A 20,910-nucleotide genomic window follows, 5' to 3' on the forward strand; every position below is an offset into this window, starting at 1 on the left:
CAACTCGTAAAACACAGTGTTTATCCACAGCACCACTTTTAACATCAAGTCGTGATGGTAGCCATTTCACTCCTTCCTAGACAAATCCTTTCAACCCTCAATAATACATTTGAGCAAAATAATACAATGTTCAGTGATCAACATGACTGGACCTGCAAATTCAACAGTGACTAATCACAAAACTGAAAGTAAAAAAATATATAGAAAATGCTAACATAGTTTGAATCCGTTTCATCTGATGTTAAAGCGCTATAATTCCTGCCTGGTCGACAGGCCAGCCCAGCTCTGCCGCTGAGTTAGTAGGAGTTGTTTTTCACAGAGCTATGTGGTATGCATGTGCAGTCGGGCCGGTCAGACCCACCTCATGGCTGGCTGGTTGGCATTCCTGCATCACTCTGTAATTATGGCTCCACTCCTACAAACCACTGCTCTCTCTTCCCCAAAACACACTCTCACACTTACACAGGCCTTCCACTGATGTCATCCTGCCATTACCTCAACAGTTTATCCCAGTGGCTATTTACAATAGGCTATGCCTGGGGCTATAGGTGGTGTCATTGCCATCGTCACCATCATCAGTTTGTGATGATGGTAATTTAGAAATGAACATATCACAGCAGAACATACATCTGAGCAGAGACTTCTACCAATGGTGTGATAGTGGTAGTATATTAGTCTAATCACCATAGTTTCATCTCACACTCTGGGTCCCACTGCACTACGAGGAGACAAGGCAATATGTTACTGTGAGCTGCAGATTAATATTCATGTCTCCTGACACATTGATGTACAGTATGAACTTGGTTGTGTCAGACTAAGAACAGACTCAAGACAGTGATAAATCTTGCCAGCAGCTTTCTTTAACATGTTCAAATAGTACATACGGCTTTCTCGCCCTTTACAAGGATCACACTGCATAGTTCTGCAGGAGTACCATCCTCTCTCACTGCTCTCTGACTGCCTATCCTACTACCATCTCTTCCTTCTCTGTCAACGGTTTCTATGCCCTTTAACCCTTTAAATGCACCGCAATGCTCCATCCATGTTATGGACAGTATGTGAGGCTGTTCATTCAGGTTATCCTTACAGCATTAATGCATAGTAGTGAAATATAAAGAGTTAAATCTGCCATAGCTAGCATGTAACATTGTTTAGGCTGGACAGATGGACAGACACACAGACTGCAGGAGACAGGAGACTAGCGGGCTAAAGGGTAATCACTATGCTGACTGTCTGTTTTAGTCATTTAACATACAGAATCAATTAGGCTACCATAACACCAGCTATTAACCTTCATATTGTGGGCCTTTGGGATGTATTAAGCCCATATAAAACAACATATTCAGCCTTCCCCCGTGCAGGTGCTGTATGTTGAGTTTTTTGTTGTTGTTGTAATGTCTATGGGTGTGTTTGGTCTACATTCGTCAACAATAATATACTTCTGTAGGGCCTCCCGAGTGGCACAGTGGTCTAAGGCTATGCCACTAGCTATGCCACTAGAGATTCTAGGTTTGAGTCCAGGCTCTGTCGCAGCGGCCATTACCGGGAGACCCACTGGGCGGTTCACAATTGGCCCAGCGTCATCTGGGTTAGGGGAGGGTTTGGCCGGCAGGGATGTCCTTGTGCACTAACAACTCCTGTTGTGGGCCGGGTGTAGTGCACACAGACACGGTCGCCATGTGTACGGTGTTTCCTCTGACACATTGGTGTGGCTGGCTTCCGGGTGAAGTGGGCATAGTGTCAAGAAGCAGTGTGGCTTGGTTGGTTGTGTTTCGTAGGACGCACAGCTCTTGACCTTTGCCTCTTCTGAGTCCATACAGGAGTTGCAGCGATGAGACAAGACTGTAACTACCAATTGGATACCATGAAATTCGGGTAAAGAAAAATATAAAAAAATATATATATGTGGAAATATAGAAGCATCTACAGTATTTCAGTTTTTCGAGGCAGTGAAATTCAATGCTGTCATGCTGAATTCGGAGTGTCTTGCAAAAGTGTTTGAAAAATATTTAACAAAGGAAAAATACGGCAAATTACAACTAAAGTAAAACTTTTTCTGATTACCTTAACAATGTGTATTTTCCCTGCGTACAATGATGTGTACATTAATGAACAATCATTGAATACATTATCAGCATGTGAAAAAAAATCTTAGAGAGATTCAGACAATCTCGTCCATTCATGCTGCTACAAGCACATGACATGCCCACAGCATGAGGATTAGAACGATCAGCTGAGCACATGCTCCCAACTCAATAACACATTGTTCTCCAACGCTCACCACTTGTTTTCCTCCAACTCTCCGTGCAGCTTATCTGAGGAGAACAGCACCAAATCTCCCTCTGTGCCTGCCAAACTTTAATCAATGAGAGTCCACTTCCTACTGTACAGTGTTAACAAGGCGTTGCAGTTGTGCATTACGTCAAAGCTGTTGTGTTCTGTGCTTGTTTGTTTCTGTCACTTCTAGAAAAAACATAACTCGCTGTGAAAAATAGCTAGGACTCGAAACAAAGTGCATATGAGTAAGAATGAAAGTTAGGGAGGTCTACGCTGCTGGCCTAAGATCACACAAGACACTGAAGGCCTTTATCCTTGAGTTTGACCATCACATCCTAGTTACACTAACAAATATCATCTCCATTGCTAATGTTGTGAGTGTTTCCGGAAGTTGTCTCCCATTCAGCCGTACTTTCAGTCTGCTGTACTGCTGAGATATCAAACATGGCCACGTATGCAGCCAGCAGCTGATTCACAAAGCCATGTTGTCTCTATCCCACCAAAGGCTACTTATGTGCATACATGGACAACACGTTATGGCCATGCCTCTATCAAAACATGCCTGCTTTGAAGAGAATTGGGTACTGCATATAAAAGGTTAACAATGCTCTCTCTCTCTCACTATCAACAAATAATACAGAAGAAAGAGCACATGTTGGGCCTCCCGAGTGGCGCAGCGGTCTAAGACACTGCGGCGATTGAAGCGCCACTACCAATCCAGGTTAGATCCTGGGCTGTGTTGCAGCCGGCCGCAACTGGGAGACCATGAGGTGACTCATAATTGGCCCAGCGTCGTCTGGGTTAGGGGAGGGTTTTTGGCCGGCTGGGATGTCCTTGTCCCATCGTGCTCTAGTGACTCCTGTGGCGTGCCGGGCGCATGCACGCTGACACGGTCACCAGTTGTACGGTGTTTCCTCCGACACATTGGTGCAGCTGGCTTCTGGGTTAAGTGAGCAGTGTGGTTTGGCAGGGTTGGGTTTTGGAGGACGCATGGCTCTCGACCTTCGCCTCTCCCGAGTCCGTACGGGAGTTGCAGCGATGAGACAAGACTGTAACTACCAATTGGATATCACGAAATTGGGGAGAAAAAGGGGTGTAATTTTTTTTTAAAAGTGTTTTTTTCAATAATAATTATTATAAAAAAGAAAGAGCACATGTTGCAGGGAAATGTCCAATAATCCCTCAAAGATGTATCACCTTGACAACTGTAGGTATTCAAAGCGAGCTGCAGTCAGAGAAATGAGTTGTGCTTCATCTGACTGTGAATTATCTCTGTAGGTGGTCTTCCTCTTGCAGCAGATTTGAGCCAGCAGCCTGCATCTAGCCTAATGGCTGTGCTGTAACATGCCCTGTGTACACCCTTCAGCCAATCAGAATGGAGTATTAAGCCATGGTGTGTAATTGTGGTCATACAAGATGGTCTCATGTTAAGACTACACACATACTGAATGCTCAATGTACGCCAGCTAGCTTTACAGTTAGGCAGAAAAACATCAGTGATCAAGTGCCTTCAACAATGATGTCAAAACATGGGCCTTTACAGTATCGTTAAGGTACATTCACAAATAATAATCTGCTATTTAAGGTTATCTCAGAAAGTGCTTTGAATGCACTGTAAAACCTTGAAAAGCCACGTCAGCAGTGAAATACTTGCGTGAGAGAGCAAGCCAGCTGAGTGGAGATATTTTGCACTTTAATGCTCCTTTTCCATCCCTGGCATCTGCACTTGACTGTGACTCAAGCACAAATGTAATTGAGATTATAAACCCCTCACAGATCTGCTCACCTTGCGGTCACTTAGGTCAGATTGTGCTTGGGGACAAAAGAAAGACTGAGCACAACACAGAGAATACATTCACGCTGTATTGACTCAGAGGCAGGGATGTGTACACACTGCACCTTCCCGCAGTGAGACAAACACAACCACTGTTAGTCCTTCCACCATAGAGATGTACCAATGTAAGTAGTCTTGTGAATCCCTGAGCGCTGGAACAAATTCATTTTGAAATGGTAGTGTGATAACAATGTCCTTATAATAAATATTATTTTAATATATAATATATGCCATTTAGCAGGCTATTTTATCCAAGGCGACTTGCGTGTTTATATTTTTTAAGAATGGGGGGTGCTGGAAATCAAACCCACTATCCTGGCATTACAAGAGCCTTTCTCTACCAATTGAGCTATACACACACAAAATATTTTGCCATTTTGAAGCTACTCTCCAGTAATTTTACACAGTTTGTCATGGAGCTGAGAGACAGTTTTTCAGTTTTAAAGCTAATTTCCTGCAATTCTATGCATTTTGCCAAAGCTCATGTTGTGTTCCTCTTCTCAGACATTACAACAAAACCAATGGAAATGTGCCCTGATTGCCCGGTTTTGAGAATTCAAAGGTTCTCCCTAATTGATTTATTATTCTTTTTTTACGGCGGACCCCCGTTTGAAAACCCCTGTATTCATGCATCTACCTCACTTACCTATATACAGAGAGGAATCTTTCCTCTTCACATGGTCATCTATGTAGGACACACCCAGGGGCTGAACTGGGGTGGCTCCAATCCCCAGCAGCATCTGGGCCCCAATCAGCAACAGGTACATCATGTTGGTGTTGGCCTTGTTGGAACACATCTCCTCTATGTACTGCCCACCATTCCTGGTACTGTTGGCGCACCCATTCCTGCCCACCTCAGTCCTCCATGTCTGCCCTGGCTGGTACTCGTATTGTTTGGTTAGAAACTCCGGCAGTGCTGACAGAAGAGCTCCTAGCGCCATGACGATACCCCCACAGCCAATCAACCTTGGCCGGTGGGCTTTGGCCCCGAAGTAGCTGACGAATAGGATGAGAGCCAGGTTGCCAATCTCAAAGCTGCTGGCGATCACACCCACGTCGGCACTTTGGAGATTGAATCGTCGCTCCAGGGTTGTCAGGACACTCACCTGAGAAAGCAACAGCGGAGGAAATATGTTACTCATAAAAGGCAATCATAACTAACTTCACAAAACTGATTAACTTTGTAAATGGCAGGGCATCATCATTATGAGGCTGAAATATGACCAGTCTTAAAGCCTATTGCTTTCACACTAGCTGAGAATAATGTCATTGAGAGGAACATGAAAACACCTAGCTTACAAATAGCAACTAAATAAATAGGTTACAGTTTTACCATGAGTAAGAAAATTAGAATCACTTGAAACATTTGATGCATTTGAATGAATGGCCTTTGGTATAAGGAATAGCATGCAGTTGACATTTAAAAACAAATAACCAAGACTGTAGGCCTAAACATTGAGAAAATAAATACATTTGTATTTAGGGTATTTTTGAATTCCGATTAAGTGTCATATGATTTTGGTTTTTACAGAACAACTTCATATAAGTCAAATTAAATGTTTCTATATTAAACTTCTCTGAAAGAAGTGATTCTACCAAAAGTAATACAAAATAATGACATAAAACTCTATATATTGGAATAATAAGGGTTAACGTGCCGAGGGGTTTCCAAACCTTCGGTATATGCAAATGAGAGGAAATATGATATTATTTGCATGGTGGAATTTTGAATCAAGTAGCACACAGACCGCAAGAGGGTTTAGAGCAAATGAGAGAAAGGAAGCACGGCTATGAAAATACCATGTTATGGAGGTTGTGTCTTTTTACATAATACCTTTCCTTTGGATCTACTGACTCACAGACCTCTTCAGATGTTTCTCATTGTGGTCTGAGTAAAATCCCGTTTGCCAAGATACATCCCTGTCTTTCATTAGCTGGGCACTGCAGCACTTACTCCCAAGGCTTTATTGAAAGTGCCTTCTCCCCTAACGCTCACTCTCTCTCTCTGAGTTAATGGTGCAGCATTTAATGCAAGTGAAAGATAAGAGCATAACACTGTCTCCAGATAGAAGCTGGGGCAGCAGGGGATTTTGTCTCCCCTCTGCCATTGTTGGTAAAATACATGGAAGTCAGACATTATGGATTGCATTTCAGTTCATAAGATAAGATCTTAACTCAATATAATGATCAAATTGATCTCCATTTCATTTAGATTTTCTTCATGTGATATGCGCTCCATCACAGACTGTCATGAAAGCAGACAGTGAATGACCAGTTTTCTTTTTATAAGGCACTGATTTCAATGATGAACGCAACCTGAATGATGAAAAACAACTTCAGAAAGGCTCAGGAGGACTGTACATAGTTTGATAGCAATGACCTTGGTGAATCTGGCCAACTGAGTCTTCTGTTTTTGGTACAAGAATATGGTTGAAGCCCAGTTACCTGCATTGGTTGCCTCCTAGTTGGTGATACGGAACACCCCCAACTAATAGGGTAGAAAGATTCTTAAAGAACGTAGCCAAAAACAACCACCCACACATTTGTATCAACACTGTACAGGCAACAACGATGTATAGAAAGACCAAGACAAGACTCTGAAACAGAAATGTATGGAATACACACAAATGCTCTACCATAAAGAAGAGGGGCAATATCCCTTACTCTGCAGGAAGTATAATACGCTGCCTATTCTCAAATGTGTGTATCCTCTGATTTATCTAATTTTGCATGCAGCATCCTCGTCTGCCTTTACTTCAATTGGTAAGTATTGCCTGGAAGGATTTCACAACAAATAATGTGGGTTTGTAATGTCTGAGAACCAACTGCTGAGCCATATCCCACCCGTCACATTTTCACAAATGTATCAAACTATTTTCAGATGTGTCCCAAAATGCCCTTGAAAGGGCATGGTCCTGTTCCATTCCCACAGCAATGTCAAACAGGCTAATAGGCTAAGTTAAGCTCCTCTAAGGACCATTGGAGACAGGAAAATAGAAGCTAACGTAGATGCCAGCAGGAAAAATGATATTTTCTCTGTGATTACAAAGTGACTTAAGTTACATTAAATGGAAGGTGTGATTGAGTAATAACTATACTAATACAACTAGCTACACTTTGATTAAATGTAAACACAACAACGGGATGATCAATGTAGTGATGTCATCCTTTGCACAAGGCCTATTATTATAAAATGTTTTATTCTCCTAAAACTACAGCTCAGCAATAGGGATGCTATGGGTGTCCAAAATGGGCTTGCAGTCTCATCTGAGTTGCCAGAGAATGTACCGTGGCTTCCCAGCAATACTGGAAGCTTGAAGAGTTGGGTTGGAAACATCACCATTTGCTCCTGTCCTCAGAGCCCATTCCAAGCCAATGCAACCTGCTCACGGCACAGCTGGAGCTCTCAGCACTCAGCAGACACCAGCACAGACTACTGAACTTCCACCTCACCACCACACCACAGCAGAGGAATGGCAGCCAGGCCAGGTAGACCATGTCATGTCATCTACTGCCCAGGCCAGAATCAGGCAGCATTTGGACTGACAGCTTAGTGAGCTCTGAAAAATGCAGTGAATTTTGAAGAGTACCTGTCCCCTAAATTCCAATGCACTCTGCCAGTGAAGCATTTTACTAAAGAGTAGGCACAGCATTCCGAGATACTCAATAATTGACAAAAATATCTTTAGTTCCAGAAAGAAGCGTAACTCTGGCTACAGTAAGCTAGTTAAAGATAGACATGGAACCTTGAACCAAAAACTAAACAGTCAGTCACGAGAGTGTGTTTATTTATTGCAGCATGGTTACAATGCAAACTTGTCTGGCTGCGTTTTCGTGGACAATGTGACTGTCACCTCAACATTACCTCAGAGGAACCAAGCCCCACACAGACATCCCTTTTTAAACAGGAGGATGAGGCTTGTGTAAGCACAGTATGAGACATAACAACAGCCGATTGCTAAATAAAAGTGTTGAAGTGCGTCTCAGGTTCCTATTCTGTATAGAAGCCCTTTCAAAAGGACAATTCAGAGTCAGCCAGAGGCCTTTTTCTGACAAAATCCTATCTAATTCCAAAACATGAAGTTGATCCCTTGGCAATTAAATATTTCACTGACTGTCTGTACTCTCTAAGCTTTACCAATCTGCAAGTTGCAAGATTGGAGACTGCATGGTAGTAACAACAAACTTTAACTAACACCTAACCTGAATGGATTTAAGTCTCGAAAAAGTTGGTGTCTAATTATCATAATCAACTATTAAACTGGGTTTGAAAATCGAATATATGAGGGAAAAATTATAAAATACATAGATAGTTCAGCCTGTTTTCCCACGAGTAGGTGGAGCACATAACAGGAAACACATTCACCACTGTCACACATTACCACAACATAGAACATGGGACTGACTACAAAAGCTGAAACCACATTCAGTTGAATTTCCGAGAACTGAGAACTAAAGGTAGGCCTACACACCATTTCCAGATACTTCTCAAAATGAGCTAGGGAAGCTGACAGTCATATCACAACCCCATAGCGTTGAGAGTAATTGTCCATGCAGGTATGTGCACTGACTGTTTACCCAGAGACTATGTTGCCTGGAAAAGAGCCCGTCCACTGTAAGCTGCTAACGTGGAGCAAGAGCATAGGCCACGACCCCTGACTTCCAGGCTGGCTTTCCTGGCAGCACAAAAACACTTTAAGTAGCCTCATCCTATCATGGACACAAGAGTACCTCTGACAGGAGAACATCTAATGAGGTCATGACAGGGTCATCAACTTGTCCCTGTAGCTGGAGCTGGTGCCTGGTTTCCAGCCCATGCAAATGGAGCAGGTGCCATGTGAAAGAGACTACCTGTGCTGACGACCATAGCGCATGCAGAATGCCTGTCCTGTTTGCTTAGGCAAGTCATGCGCTTCCCTCTCAGATCCATCATTGGCAAATCCCTGCCTGAGCCCCAGAGTATACTTTACAAGCAGACATACCTGCTGAGTGACTAGCCTTCCACCAACTCATCTTTGCTTACCAATTTAAAGTACACCCTTTTTAGTTCAATGTTTGTTAACCTTCTCTGGAATAACCTCCTGAAAAGTGTAGTTGAAAACGTTTACATTCTCAAAGTGAAACAGGGCTTTAAATGGCAGTTCTACTGTAGGTGTCAACATTTGAGCTAAACTAAGCTATAAGTGCCTATGTATAAATGAGGACACAAAGCCATCAGTCCCATGGAGGCACTACTGCAGATGTGCCATATTCCGTTTCAACTGCATTTTAATCAAATGAGACATGACTGAACCAATTATCACAGAGGAGTCCTGATAGAACCATTTCTTCCACTGTAACTGGCAAGTGTGTACATAGCAGAGACACATCACAGAAAAATGACTGCAATGTTCAATCCAAGTGAGAGAGAAAGGGTGGAGACTACTGGTCTAATTTCACAAGAACTTGACTTCACATGCACGTAGTGTTATAAAGTTAGTCAAATCAAATAGATTTAAGAAACATATATAACAACATGTTATAAAAATAGAATAAAGAGATCTAAAAAAATTAAATTAAAAAAGTACCAAGTATGTGGGAAAACATTCCACTCAATAATTTGGGGTCATTAAACTCATTATCAAAAGCAGGATGTGATGGATTCTCGTTAATTTTTTGTACTTTTGGCTTAAAAATCCAAGTTCTCTCCTTACAAGGGAAATTCTGACTGTATACCAACATGCCATGAACATTCCCATGGCCAGGAGGAGGCTTTCAGTTCAGTGCTACAAAATAGATGACATGTTCCACTCCAAATAAGGCTAAAGCATTTCAGTTTACATCTTTGATTCCCCTGGGAAGTGGCACTAGCCCAGCATGTGACCTAAAATAACCTACTCATCCATCATTTGTTGTTTCATTTGAACTGTGGTAAAAAATGTTGATCATCACAGGACTAAAACTATGTAAAAGCCTTAACCAAGTAGGCCGCAGAATATCAAAACCATCAAGTTTGAACTAGAGATAAGAGTTGAATAGTCTTGCCTGCTCATCTTAGTCAAGATAGGATTGCTTTCAAGCCTGACACTGATAAAACAGGTAGGGACCTAACATTTCACTCATCTACATCAATAAATGGTGTTATTGCAGTACATTACACTACTGTATATTACAGCTATAGGAGCCCTTTGCCGCATAGACTTCTACCAAGTCACCGGTTCATTCTTGTCCTCTATGGAATCTGAGTGTTGTTTTGGACAATTGGATTATTTAGGTGCGGCATTAGGAGATTAAATCATCAACAACTGTTTTGTTGACAGAGGAGAAATATGCTATGTTTGCTGTTGACAAACGGTCAATGTTCAACTGCAACCAGACGAAAATGTGTTGCATCTCCCAGATGTGTATGGGCACTGGCTACTGCGTATAAAAAAACGGTTTGATGTCAAGCCTTCTTAAACCGGTTAGCTACACATTATCTCATTATGTCATAGCTGTTACACGTTTCATGACAGACACTTTGCTTACACGCACACTACTGGCACGGATATAGAGTTATAGCTAAGATAAAACGGCCCAAATACTAAAATGCATATAAAACATGCGTCTGGCAAGATGCTCTCATGAGAGACATGACAGACAATGACACAGTTTAAAATGTTTCACTCACCAGGTAGGCTCCAACAGTGCCCTGTGCCAGCATCAGGGCACATTCCGATATCAAGAATATCTTGATGTTTGAGAAGCATGATGACTTTTTACGGATGCTCTCTCCAGGGCTCCTGTCGGAACACATTTGTTTTTTCACCTGCATCCTTTTGAGAAGCTATTTTGTATCACAGCGAGAAACGAAAGCCAGAGGGTAACCGGCCAGCCCGGAGATAAACATAGAAGACACCGACTATGTTTCCCCTGTAGGCTACATTCAGTGGGTGTCTGACGCACGGTCTCGGTCTATTTTCTCTTTCAACCTATGCTTTACATCTTACAAACTATGACTGTAAATATACAGCCAGACTCCAAAAGTCTTCCACTCCACAAGCTTTAAAAATTGCCACTTCGTCGAATAAGACACATGAACTCACCGACGATTTTCTCATATGCATACGAGAATAACAGACGCCGGGTTTTCTCTCAAATAACATGTTTTACGAATCTTGACGCTCGTTTACGAATGTTAAGCGTAACAATGCATAGATTCTAAAAAATTATCGATAAGAACCTTGCCACGGCGTCGCTGCTCCAGCTATACTTGGCATGGTCTTTGTAGCCTGCTGTACAGTATGCGAGCATACACTCACTCCCTCCACCACTTGTGTAGCCTACTAGTATGTTCTGAGTCCGCGCCTCTTCCAACCACTAAGAGCCGTGGCCTATAGTGGCGATGTGTAGCATGCACCATATTCTAAACTGACTTGCGTTCGAATAGACTCTCTCTCTATAAAACATACACGTTGATATAGGGAATTTGTTCATTCTAATTTATAGGCCTATTTAAAATAGTAATCATTTCACATATTGAGCCTAAAGTAAAAGGGCCATTTCAAGATATTAGCAACACACTGTGAGTTGCTATGGATTACTCAATGTTGTGAACAACATGATTAAATAAATGGCCCACATGATGCCAACAATTACCGTAACAAATCCTTCCTGTATGATATACATGCACACATTAAATCATCCATCCTATTATTCTGTTTGCCCACATAACTGAGGTCTGAGATGATTATATTAGTTTTAGCTTAGTCAATGGTCTTTAAGTGAGAAGTAGACAGGACTGAGGACCATGACCTTTTGCCTCGACATGATATCACAGCTGGTCTTCTATGAGCAAAAAAATACTCTCTTATCTGACACTCCAGCAACCTCTAACTTCTACCTTTTTACACTGTCATTATGTGTACCCGAGCCCCCAAGCAGTGGACATCCGTTTGTCCAACAGAGAGCCATATGACAGGTGATAATCTACAAAGGGAAAATATATAGTAGTTTAGTGTTTGTGGTTCCATAAACCTGGTCAGTCTAACTAGTGCTTGTTAAAGGGATAGTTCACCCAAATTGCAAAATTATACATTCGTTTCCTTACCCTGTAAGCAGTCTATGGACATGGTATGACAGCAATTAATGCTTTGGTTTAATTTCCCTGCCTTTGTTCGCACATGCTAAAGTTTTAGCATTTATAGTACAGATCCCATTCAAGTCATGGGACTGATATTAGCATTTTTTCCATCATGTCCGAATCATCTGAAAGTGTCTCAAATTGATTGTGAAGCTCAACAAAGTCAGTATTAGACGATTTGATCACGATGCGCAAAAAAGCCAATATCAGTCCCATGACGTTTTTCCTCACATGATTTGTTCATAGGTTTTTTGGTAAGGGATGTGATAAGCAGGGCCTTCAACAGTAGCATTTCATGGTGAGAGAAGTATACAAATGCTGATGATCATTCTACAACAGATTATATCTACTGCTTTCCTGTGTGCCTGTTCCTAAATAATAATGCTTTGACCCTTTGACAGCACTCAAGGAAATGATAGAGATACGAATGGAATGTATGCAATTTCATTTACAATTCTATAGGTGAGATTTTGTCAATTAAAACAGTGTGTCACAGTCCAAATGAAATGCTGTTCCACTGTTATGCCTGCCTATGTGTGATTTCACAGTGCAAAGTCATTTATTTTAATCTGTGTACAGTTCTTTCAGTGAAACACGTTGAAGCAAATGTTGCAAATAATGAAATCAATTCTGTAATTTAAAACACATGGACGTCCTCCTTCCCTCTACCCTTTTTTCTGCATGAGTAACAACATCACTGAGGTGAATAGAGGAAGGTAATTTGTTTCTGCCAGCGATTAATAATTGCCTGCACACTAGAAGATCATATTCTGTTGGGTGCCCATTAATTCAAATGATGTTATGGTGTAGAGGGCATGGAGAGAGAGGAGAACTCAGGCAATGCTATATCATTTAAAACAAAACACAGGTGAAAGATTAACCTTCTTCAATAAACATTTCATGAACTCTGACCAATTATTGGCACATTGCCAATTACTTGTGTATTTAAATCACTTACTCTGGGTCAACGTTTGGGGACATTTATCAAGTGGGACATATATCAATATTCAACAGAACTATTCTGCATATAGTTTTTCATTAATGTAGAGTCCTCACAAGTGCTGTTCGATGACTAGCTTCTGACAGTAATTTCACTTGTCAGGATCAACATTATTCAACTACAGTTAATCAAAAAGACGACACCAATAGATCATTTGGTGTGTCAATAATCAATCTACGGTTCAATGATTGTGTTTGTCACTTGTAATTCAACCTCTAATTTTAGAGGGTTAGACTTTCAGCTTGTTTGCTGCTTGTTTTAGTGGTTAGATGTATATATGTAATAGATAAGATAACAAATGAATTCATGAATGAGTGAGAGTATGTAAAAGCTTATAGAAAGTCTGTGTCTGTTTGCATATGGGTGTGGTACGCCTGCCTATTTGCCTGTGTGTGGTGTGTTCAAGCATCCTGCCACACACCCTTTCCCAACAGTCTTCTCAGTACATGAGTCAGGTTGGAGGTGCAGAAGTGAGTGGGTGGACTTGACTGGTACTGCCAGGAATGCATGAATGGAAAATGGTGCTGCTCTTTGGAATAGCTGTTATTTATAGGATATGGAAAAGGGCGGACCGCCAAAGAACAGCCCAGCCCTTCTGTCCGGTCCCATCAGGGAAAAGCAGGAAAAGTAGGAACAATGACTAAATAAATACTCAAAGTACTCTGAAAACACAGTGATTTTACATCCAATTGTAAGAGTACAATTAATTAATCCACTAATTAATACATCCTCTGTCATTATTTGTTATTTAAAAAAAACATAATAAACAGAACCAGAATTCCTAAACACAGATGTTATTAACTTGCGTAGAGTTGTTTGGCAGCTAGGTTATTAATCCAAAAAGCAAGAGAGGTTGCACATTGATTCTGTGAATGACAATCACTGCTCTTATGTCATTGCTATGAGGACTGTGGTGAATGTGCCCCATGGGCTCTATATTTCAGCTGGAGTGAGAATGGGGAAAGAGCCCTGAAATTTAATTTTACTTTCATGATCTATGACAATATGGGACAAGGTAAGGTGCTCTTTATTGTATCACAGGTACCACGCAGATTATGTGCTTCATTCAAACATAATGTAAATCATTGCTACACACTAAGAAAAGAGGGTTCAATGGTTATTTGGGAAGGGTGATGGTTCTATGAGGAACCATGATGACTTAAATACATATTTGAGCCCTTCAATTGGTCTTTACTGTTAACAAAAGGGTTCTTTGCTCTTTTTGTGATAATTAAAATTTAGGGATGGTGGCTCATTAGAATATTTGCTTGTTTGGTTTGCTCATGGCTCTTTTTGTGCAACCGTGAGTGAGAGTGTCATTCCAGTTCACGTAATCTGTTGTGTTATGCTATTACCTCTCATATATGACTATGACCATGGAAGGTGTCTTGTGAAATAGTCACGTATGGCCTTGTGTCAGTTGAGAACGTTAGACTAAGTCAGTGGTTCTCTATTCTCTCCTCAGCAACCCCCAGTTCCAGAGCTAAAACATCTGATTCAACTTGTCAATTAAAACAATAATAACACTTATGGAATATTAACAATATAATATGGATCACCAGAGAAAAATACACTGTATGGCTCTTCAAAAGGATCTACAAAGAACCTTTGAGACTGAGACATTTTCTTTATAGAACCATTCTCCATAAAGGTTCTATAAAGAACCAGAAAAAAGGATTCTAAATAGCCCCAAAAAGGGTTGTAACCGTAGCGTAACCCTTTTTTGGTGCTATATAGAACCTTTTTTTTATGATTATTCATAGAACTTTAGGAAATGGTTCTTTATAGCACCATACAGGCTTCATTTAGAACCTTATGAGCATGGTTCTTTATAGAAACTTCCATTAAAAAATAAATAATTAAAGTGCCAAAAAGGGCTCCGCTATGGTTACAAGCCAAATAACTCTTATTTGGTACAATATAGAACCATTTGTTTTTAGTGTTCATCTCTTTTTGATGGAAGTTTGTGTTAAATATTTAAAGGTAAAAGGACATTTTAATAATTATGCCATAAAGTACGTAGGTAAGTAAGGCATTATGATTCCCCAACTGCCCTCAGGTGGCGCCAGGTGAATTACTGTCGTCATTATCTGCACCTCTCAGACTGATGCTGAAGAGAAGGCAATTTAACACAGTGTCTTTTGGGGTATTTTACAGGATCAGTATGACCCTGGAGATATGACATCATAGAAGTGAATGCGTTCACAAAACATACGCTGCTTCTCAAGGTGTTTCTTATTCACACAAAGTCCTGGGGGTTGTAATAGTGCCAAGAAAAGCATTTATCCACTGCTCATGTCATCAGTTGTTGGGGTCTATGTGCACACCTAAACCACTACCATACCTGTAAGATGAGGCATAACATGTCCTTACACTACTAATCAAATCAACATAACAAAGAGAGTCAATTAAAGTACATGCTTTATATTCAATTGCACAAGATAAACAATAGATGGAAGTCAGGGTTTGACATGCTACAGAATGAACTGTAACAGCCATTATTCTGAGAGAACCCAATGTGGGGTCTAGTCTATGCATGCATACAATATCTTAGTATATCACTTTAGAATATTCACTACTCTGTATAAGAATACAAGAGTCAGAGAGTAAAGAGGAGACATTCTAACAATAACATCATAAACCTTTTGATGATGCTCCATGTGGCACACGTATGTTTAGTGTGAGTTAGAAAAGGACGTGACAAAGAGTTGTCAAAGAGATAGCTTTCTGTCTCTGGGGTTCAAGTAATCCACTCCTGTGTCCACACACATCAAGATGTTTTACCTTTTATTTCCAATGGAGATGGTGTGTCATACACAGTATTGACTCAACTCACATATCATTATGCTTGACTGACACCACTCATGATGTATATGCATTCATATTGCTCCATCAATTAATATCACCTGGAATCTATTGGCATTATTTATGTGATTGTCATTCGAATTCACAGATGAGTAAGATACTAATACAAAGTGTATAATTGTACCAACTAGCTCTCACAGTATTAGACGTTCATCCATGTTTCTCAAACGTCAAAGTTTGAAGTTGTTCCAATCATCAAAGTAAAGTTAAGTTAAGGCATTAACACCAAATTCTTAAGATTAGGCATTAACTCTGAATGGTTAAGGTAAGGGTTAAGGTTTGGGATGGGCTTAAAACAAAAATAAATGTATCTTGCTGGATTTGAACATGCAACATTTGAAATCAGAGGCAGTTGCTTATGACTGTCCGCCGTCTCCATCCACAACACCAAAGCCTACTTGAAGGTAACAGCACTCACGGTTGCCCCTAGTGGCCGGTTTCCACGTCATCTCTCGACGTCCTCAGACATGGATGGACATTGAATGCTGACTTGTATCATAGGTGACCTGGCTGATTGTACAGTCTCCGCAAATATGCATGACACTTTCAATGAAGCAAAAAGGGCATAATTCATACAGTGTTACTATAAACCTCAACATTCTGTTTCCAATTGAATATGTCAGCAGTGTCCACAAGAGAAGCCTAAAGTCCCTGCATACTATACCACTGCCCATCCCCTCCTAGAGCCATCTCCATGGCAACTGCTGTGGCATTAGAAAGAGCGGGGCTGAAGATTTTCAGGGGGATGCTGGGATCCTGTGACAGATGAGATGAGGATTATGGAGCATCCATTTGGTTGTTAAATATCTTAGAGGCAAAAATACACACAGGCCGCAATATGGCTTGGAAATTACAGCTTGCGCTGTAAAATTCCCCTAACTGACCATCCGAGTGTAATGCTGCCAAAGTTAGAGACAAATTACTGTGCATTAAAATATTTGATGAGACAAAATAGGAGGGGCATACAACAAGAGTATTAATGCTGATTACAAAATTCTTGCCAACAGGATGTTGGCATACAACCATTTGCTGCAAATGACAAACGTTAGATAATTTATTCTAAAAACTTGGAAGTCAATCTATTCGATAGACACAATGGAAAAATCTAACGATTTAGTATTTAAATATTGAAATAGCACGGAGAAAAACAAATTGGTACAATTTAAGGCCAAGTGGCAAACAATAATGCAGGCACTAGGGAACGAGGGTGTGAGCATGTGGGTTTGGGCAGATGGGATGTAATCATTGTTTGTGTGTGTCTGTAAATTGTTGTTCATATGTATAAGTTAAAATAATAACTATAAAAAAATATATGTATATACGTGTATGTTTATTCTGGTATTATCCACCATGTAGCTTGTTTATGGCAATTGGAAATCAAATCAGGGTGTTCTACGGAGATACAATAGATGATCAAAAGTAATTGGCACCTGCTCGTCGAACATCGAATAAAAAAATCATGGGCGTTAATATGGAGTTGGTCCCCCCTTTGCTGCTATAACAGCCTCCACTCTTCTGGGAAGGCTTTCCACTAGATTTTGGAACATTGCTGTGGGGACTTGTTTCCATTCAGCCACAAGAGCATTAGCGACATCGGGCACTGATGTTGGGCGATTAGGCCTGGCTTGCAGTCAGCGTTCAAATTCATCCCAAAGGTGTTTGATAGAGTTGAGGTGAGGGCTCGTTGCAGGCCAGTCAAGTTCTTCTTACACCAATCTCAATAAACCATTTCTCTATGGACCTCGCTTAGTGCACGGACAGGGGCATTGTCATGCTGAAACAGGAAAGGGCCTTCACCAAACCGTTGCCACAATGTTGGAAGCACAGACTCGTCTAGAATGTCATTGTATGCGGTAGCGTTACGATTTCCCTTCACAGGAACAAAGGGGCCTGGCCTGAACAGTGAAAAGTAGCCCCAGACCAATATTCCTCCTCCACCAAACTTTACAGTTGGCACTATGCATTCAGGCAGGTAGCGTTCACCTGGCATCCGTCAAACCCAGATTCGTCCATCGGACTGTCAGATGGTGAAGCGTGATTCATCACTCCAGAGAACATGTTTCCACTGCTCCAGAGTCCAATGGCGGCGAGCTTTACACCACTCCAGCCAACGCTTGGAATTGTGCATGGTGATCTTAGGCTTGTGTGCAGCTGCTCGGCCATGGAAACCCGTTTCATGAAGCTCCCGATAAACAGTTTTTGTTCTGACGTTGCTTCCAGACGTAGTTTGGAACTCGGTAGTGAGTGTTGCAACCGAGGACAGACGATTTTTACGGGGTTCAGCACTCTGCGGTCCCGTTCTGTGAGATTCTGTGGCCTACTACTTCTAGGCTGAGCCATTGTTGCTCTTAAATGTTTCAGCTTCACAATAACAGCACTTACAGTTGACCGGGGCAGCTATAAAAGGGCAGAGTTTTGATGAACTGACTTGTTGAAAAGGTGGCATCCTATGAAGGTGCCACGTTGAAAGTCACTGAGCTCTTCAGTAAGGCCATTCTACTGCCAATGTTTGTCTTTGGAGATTGCATGGCTGTGTGCTCGATTCTATACACCTGCCAGCAACGGGTGTGGCTGAAATAGCCATATCCACTAATTTTAAGGGGTGTCCACTTACTTTTGTATATATCGTGTATGTGGGATGGGATGAGAGGAGCTGAGGGGTGGGATTAAAGGATAGTGATGTGTAATCGGTGTGACTGAAAACACTATTTATAATGTATGCTGGAAATGTTTGAGTACGCCCTATTCATATGTAATGTATATAAAAAAACTGTATTTGTTTGGTAAATACTGTGCAAAAACAGTACCGTGTATGAAAAATGTGTGTACAATGTATAAAAAATGTACTTTTGTCCTCTGAAGTGCTGATTTCTCAAATGCTGATTTCTCAACACTGGCATAATAAAGTACATGCAAGTGCTGCACAGCCAGACATTAGGCATACAGCAGACTATGTCAAATAGATCCAACTGCTGAACCTAGATGAACCAAAAACCAGCTACTGGTGTGCCTTTTTCCTCAAAAATTTCCACTATAAAGTTGGCAGTAAAAGTCTCAGCAGTCCAGGTGTTTTCCATGTGCATGCCGCCATATTTTTGTTTTTTTTTGCTTGTGTGTTTCCAGGTTACCATGGTGGCAGAGGCAAACACTGGGCTGACAGCTGAGTAGAGAGGCTGACTGCTCTGTCCCGCAAGGCTCTTTAGGAGGAGACATCTTTCAAACTCCCAGCCCATGCAGGACCTAAGGCACTGTGGGTTCTCTATGTGCAAATGGTTCCTGGGCTTTTTCTATCAGTGTTGATGGCCTGACTGTTCAAGCACACACTGTAGAGATAAGATGACAAGCATTGACTCATACCTTGTGTGTTCACATCTTAGAATTGGGAGGGTCAGTAAAGTTCCCTTCACCTCTTTGTGAATGTGAAAAGGTAATCACACCCTGCTATTGTTTGACAATGTCATAAAACAGGAAGTGTTGTGTTATGAACAACACTGATAAACCTGTATAATATGAATAACTTCTTTAGGGCTAGGCCCCTTTTTTCTCAATTTCCTGCCTGAATGACGTGCCCACAGTAAACTGCCTGTAGCTCAGGCCCTGAAGCCAGGATATGCATATAATTGGTACCATTGGAAAGAAAACACTTTGAAGTTTGTGGAAATGTTGTAGGAGAATATAACACAATAGATATGGTAGGAGAAAATCCCCCCTAAAAACAACAAGCATTTTTTTTGGAGAGACCATCCTCTTAGAAATCCTAAAAAAATGGCATATTGAAAATTAGCTCCCTGGATGCAATTCCTATGGCTTCTAGGGGGTGTCAGCAGTCTATGTTCAAATAAGAAATAATAGTTTTAGTAGAAGGACACAGTCTTGGAAATGTGTGTTTGTGCGCGCCATGAAGACCTTGTGCACCTGCTAAAATCGGTTTCCTATTGAACATACTTCTTTCTGAAAGAAATATTATAGTTTGATTACATTTTAGGGTATCTGAGGAGTAAATAGAAACATATTTTCACTTGTTGAAACAAAGCTTAGAGGTCGATTTTCAGATTCTTCCCTGCAAGTTGAGCGAGTGGATTACTCAAATCGATGGCGCCAACTAAACCCACTTTTTTGGATATACAGAAGGATTTTATCTAACAAAATGACAATACATGTTATAGCTGGGACCCTTTGGATGACAAATCATAGGAAGATTTTCAAAAAGTAAGTGAACATTTAATCTTTGTATGTGAATGTATTAAACCTGTGCCGATGGAAAAATATTTTGATGTGTGGCGCCGTCCTCAAACAATCGCATGGCATGTTTTCGCTGTAATTTCTACTGTAAATTGGACAGGGAAGTTAGATGAACAAAAATGTAAGCTTTCAGCCGATATAAGACACTTAGAAATACAATTGAAGTTGGAAGTTTACATACACTTAGGTTGGAGTCATTACAAAAAGTTTTTCAACCACTCCACAAAATTCTTGTTAATAAACTATAGTTTTGACAAGTCGGTTAGAACATCTACTTTATGTATGACACAAGTAATTTTTCCAACAATTGTTTACAGACAGATTATTTCACTTATAATTCACTGTTTCACAATTCCAGTGGGTCTAAGTTCACTGTCCCTTTAAACAGCTTGGAAAATTCCAGAAAATTATTTCATCGCTTTAGAAGCTTCTGATAGGCTAATTGACATAATTTGAGTCAATTGGAGGTGTACCTGAGGATGTAATTCAAGGCCTACCTTCCAACTCACTTTGCTTGACATCATGGGACAATCAAAAGAAATCAGCCAAGATCCCAGAATTATTTTTGTAAACCTCCACAAGTCTGGTTCA

General features: G+C 40.9%; 1 protein-coding gene across 1 annotated transcript in view; it reads right to left on the reverse strand.

Annotated features, from left to right (window-relative positions):
- The window catches only part of slco3a1 (solute carrier organic anion transporter family, member 3A1), a 47,263-nt gene extending 35,836 nt beyond the window's left edge, over positions 1–11,427 (reverse strand). The window contains exons 1-2 of the mRNA XM_021598330.2: positions 10,761–11,427; positions 4,758–5,217 (exon numbers count right to left, since the gene is read on the reverse strand). Coding sequence (XP_021454005.2) covers positions 4,758–5,217; positions 10,761–10,904 — 604 coding nt within the window. The 5' untranslated portion in view covers positions 10,905–11,427. The remainder of the gene's footprint in view (positions 1–4,757; positions 5,218–10,760) is intronic.
- Positions 11,428–20,910: the final 9,483 nt, after the last annotated feature.

Source organism: Oncorhynchus mykiss, chromosome 1, assembly GCF_013265735.2.
Source record: "Oncorhynchus mykiss isolate Arlee chromosome 1, USDA_OmykA_1.1, whole genome shotgun sequence".
Lineage (NCBI taxonomy): Eukaryota > Metazoa > Chordata > Actinopteri > Salmoniformes > Salmonidae > Oncorhynchus > Oncorhynchus mykiss.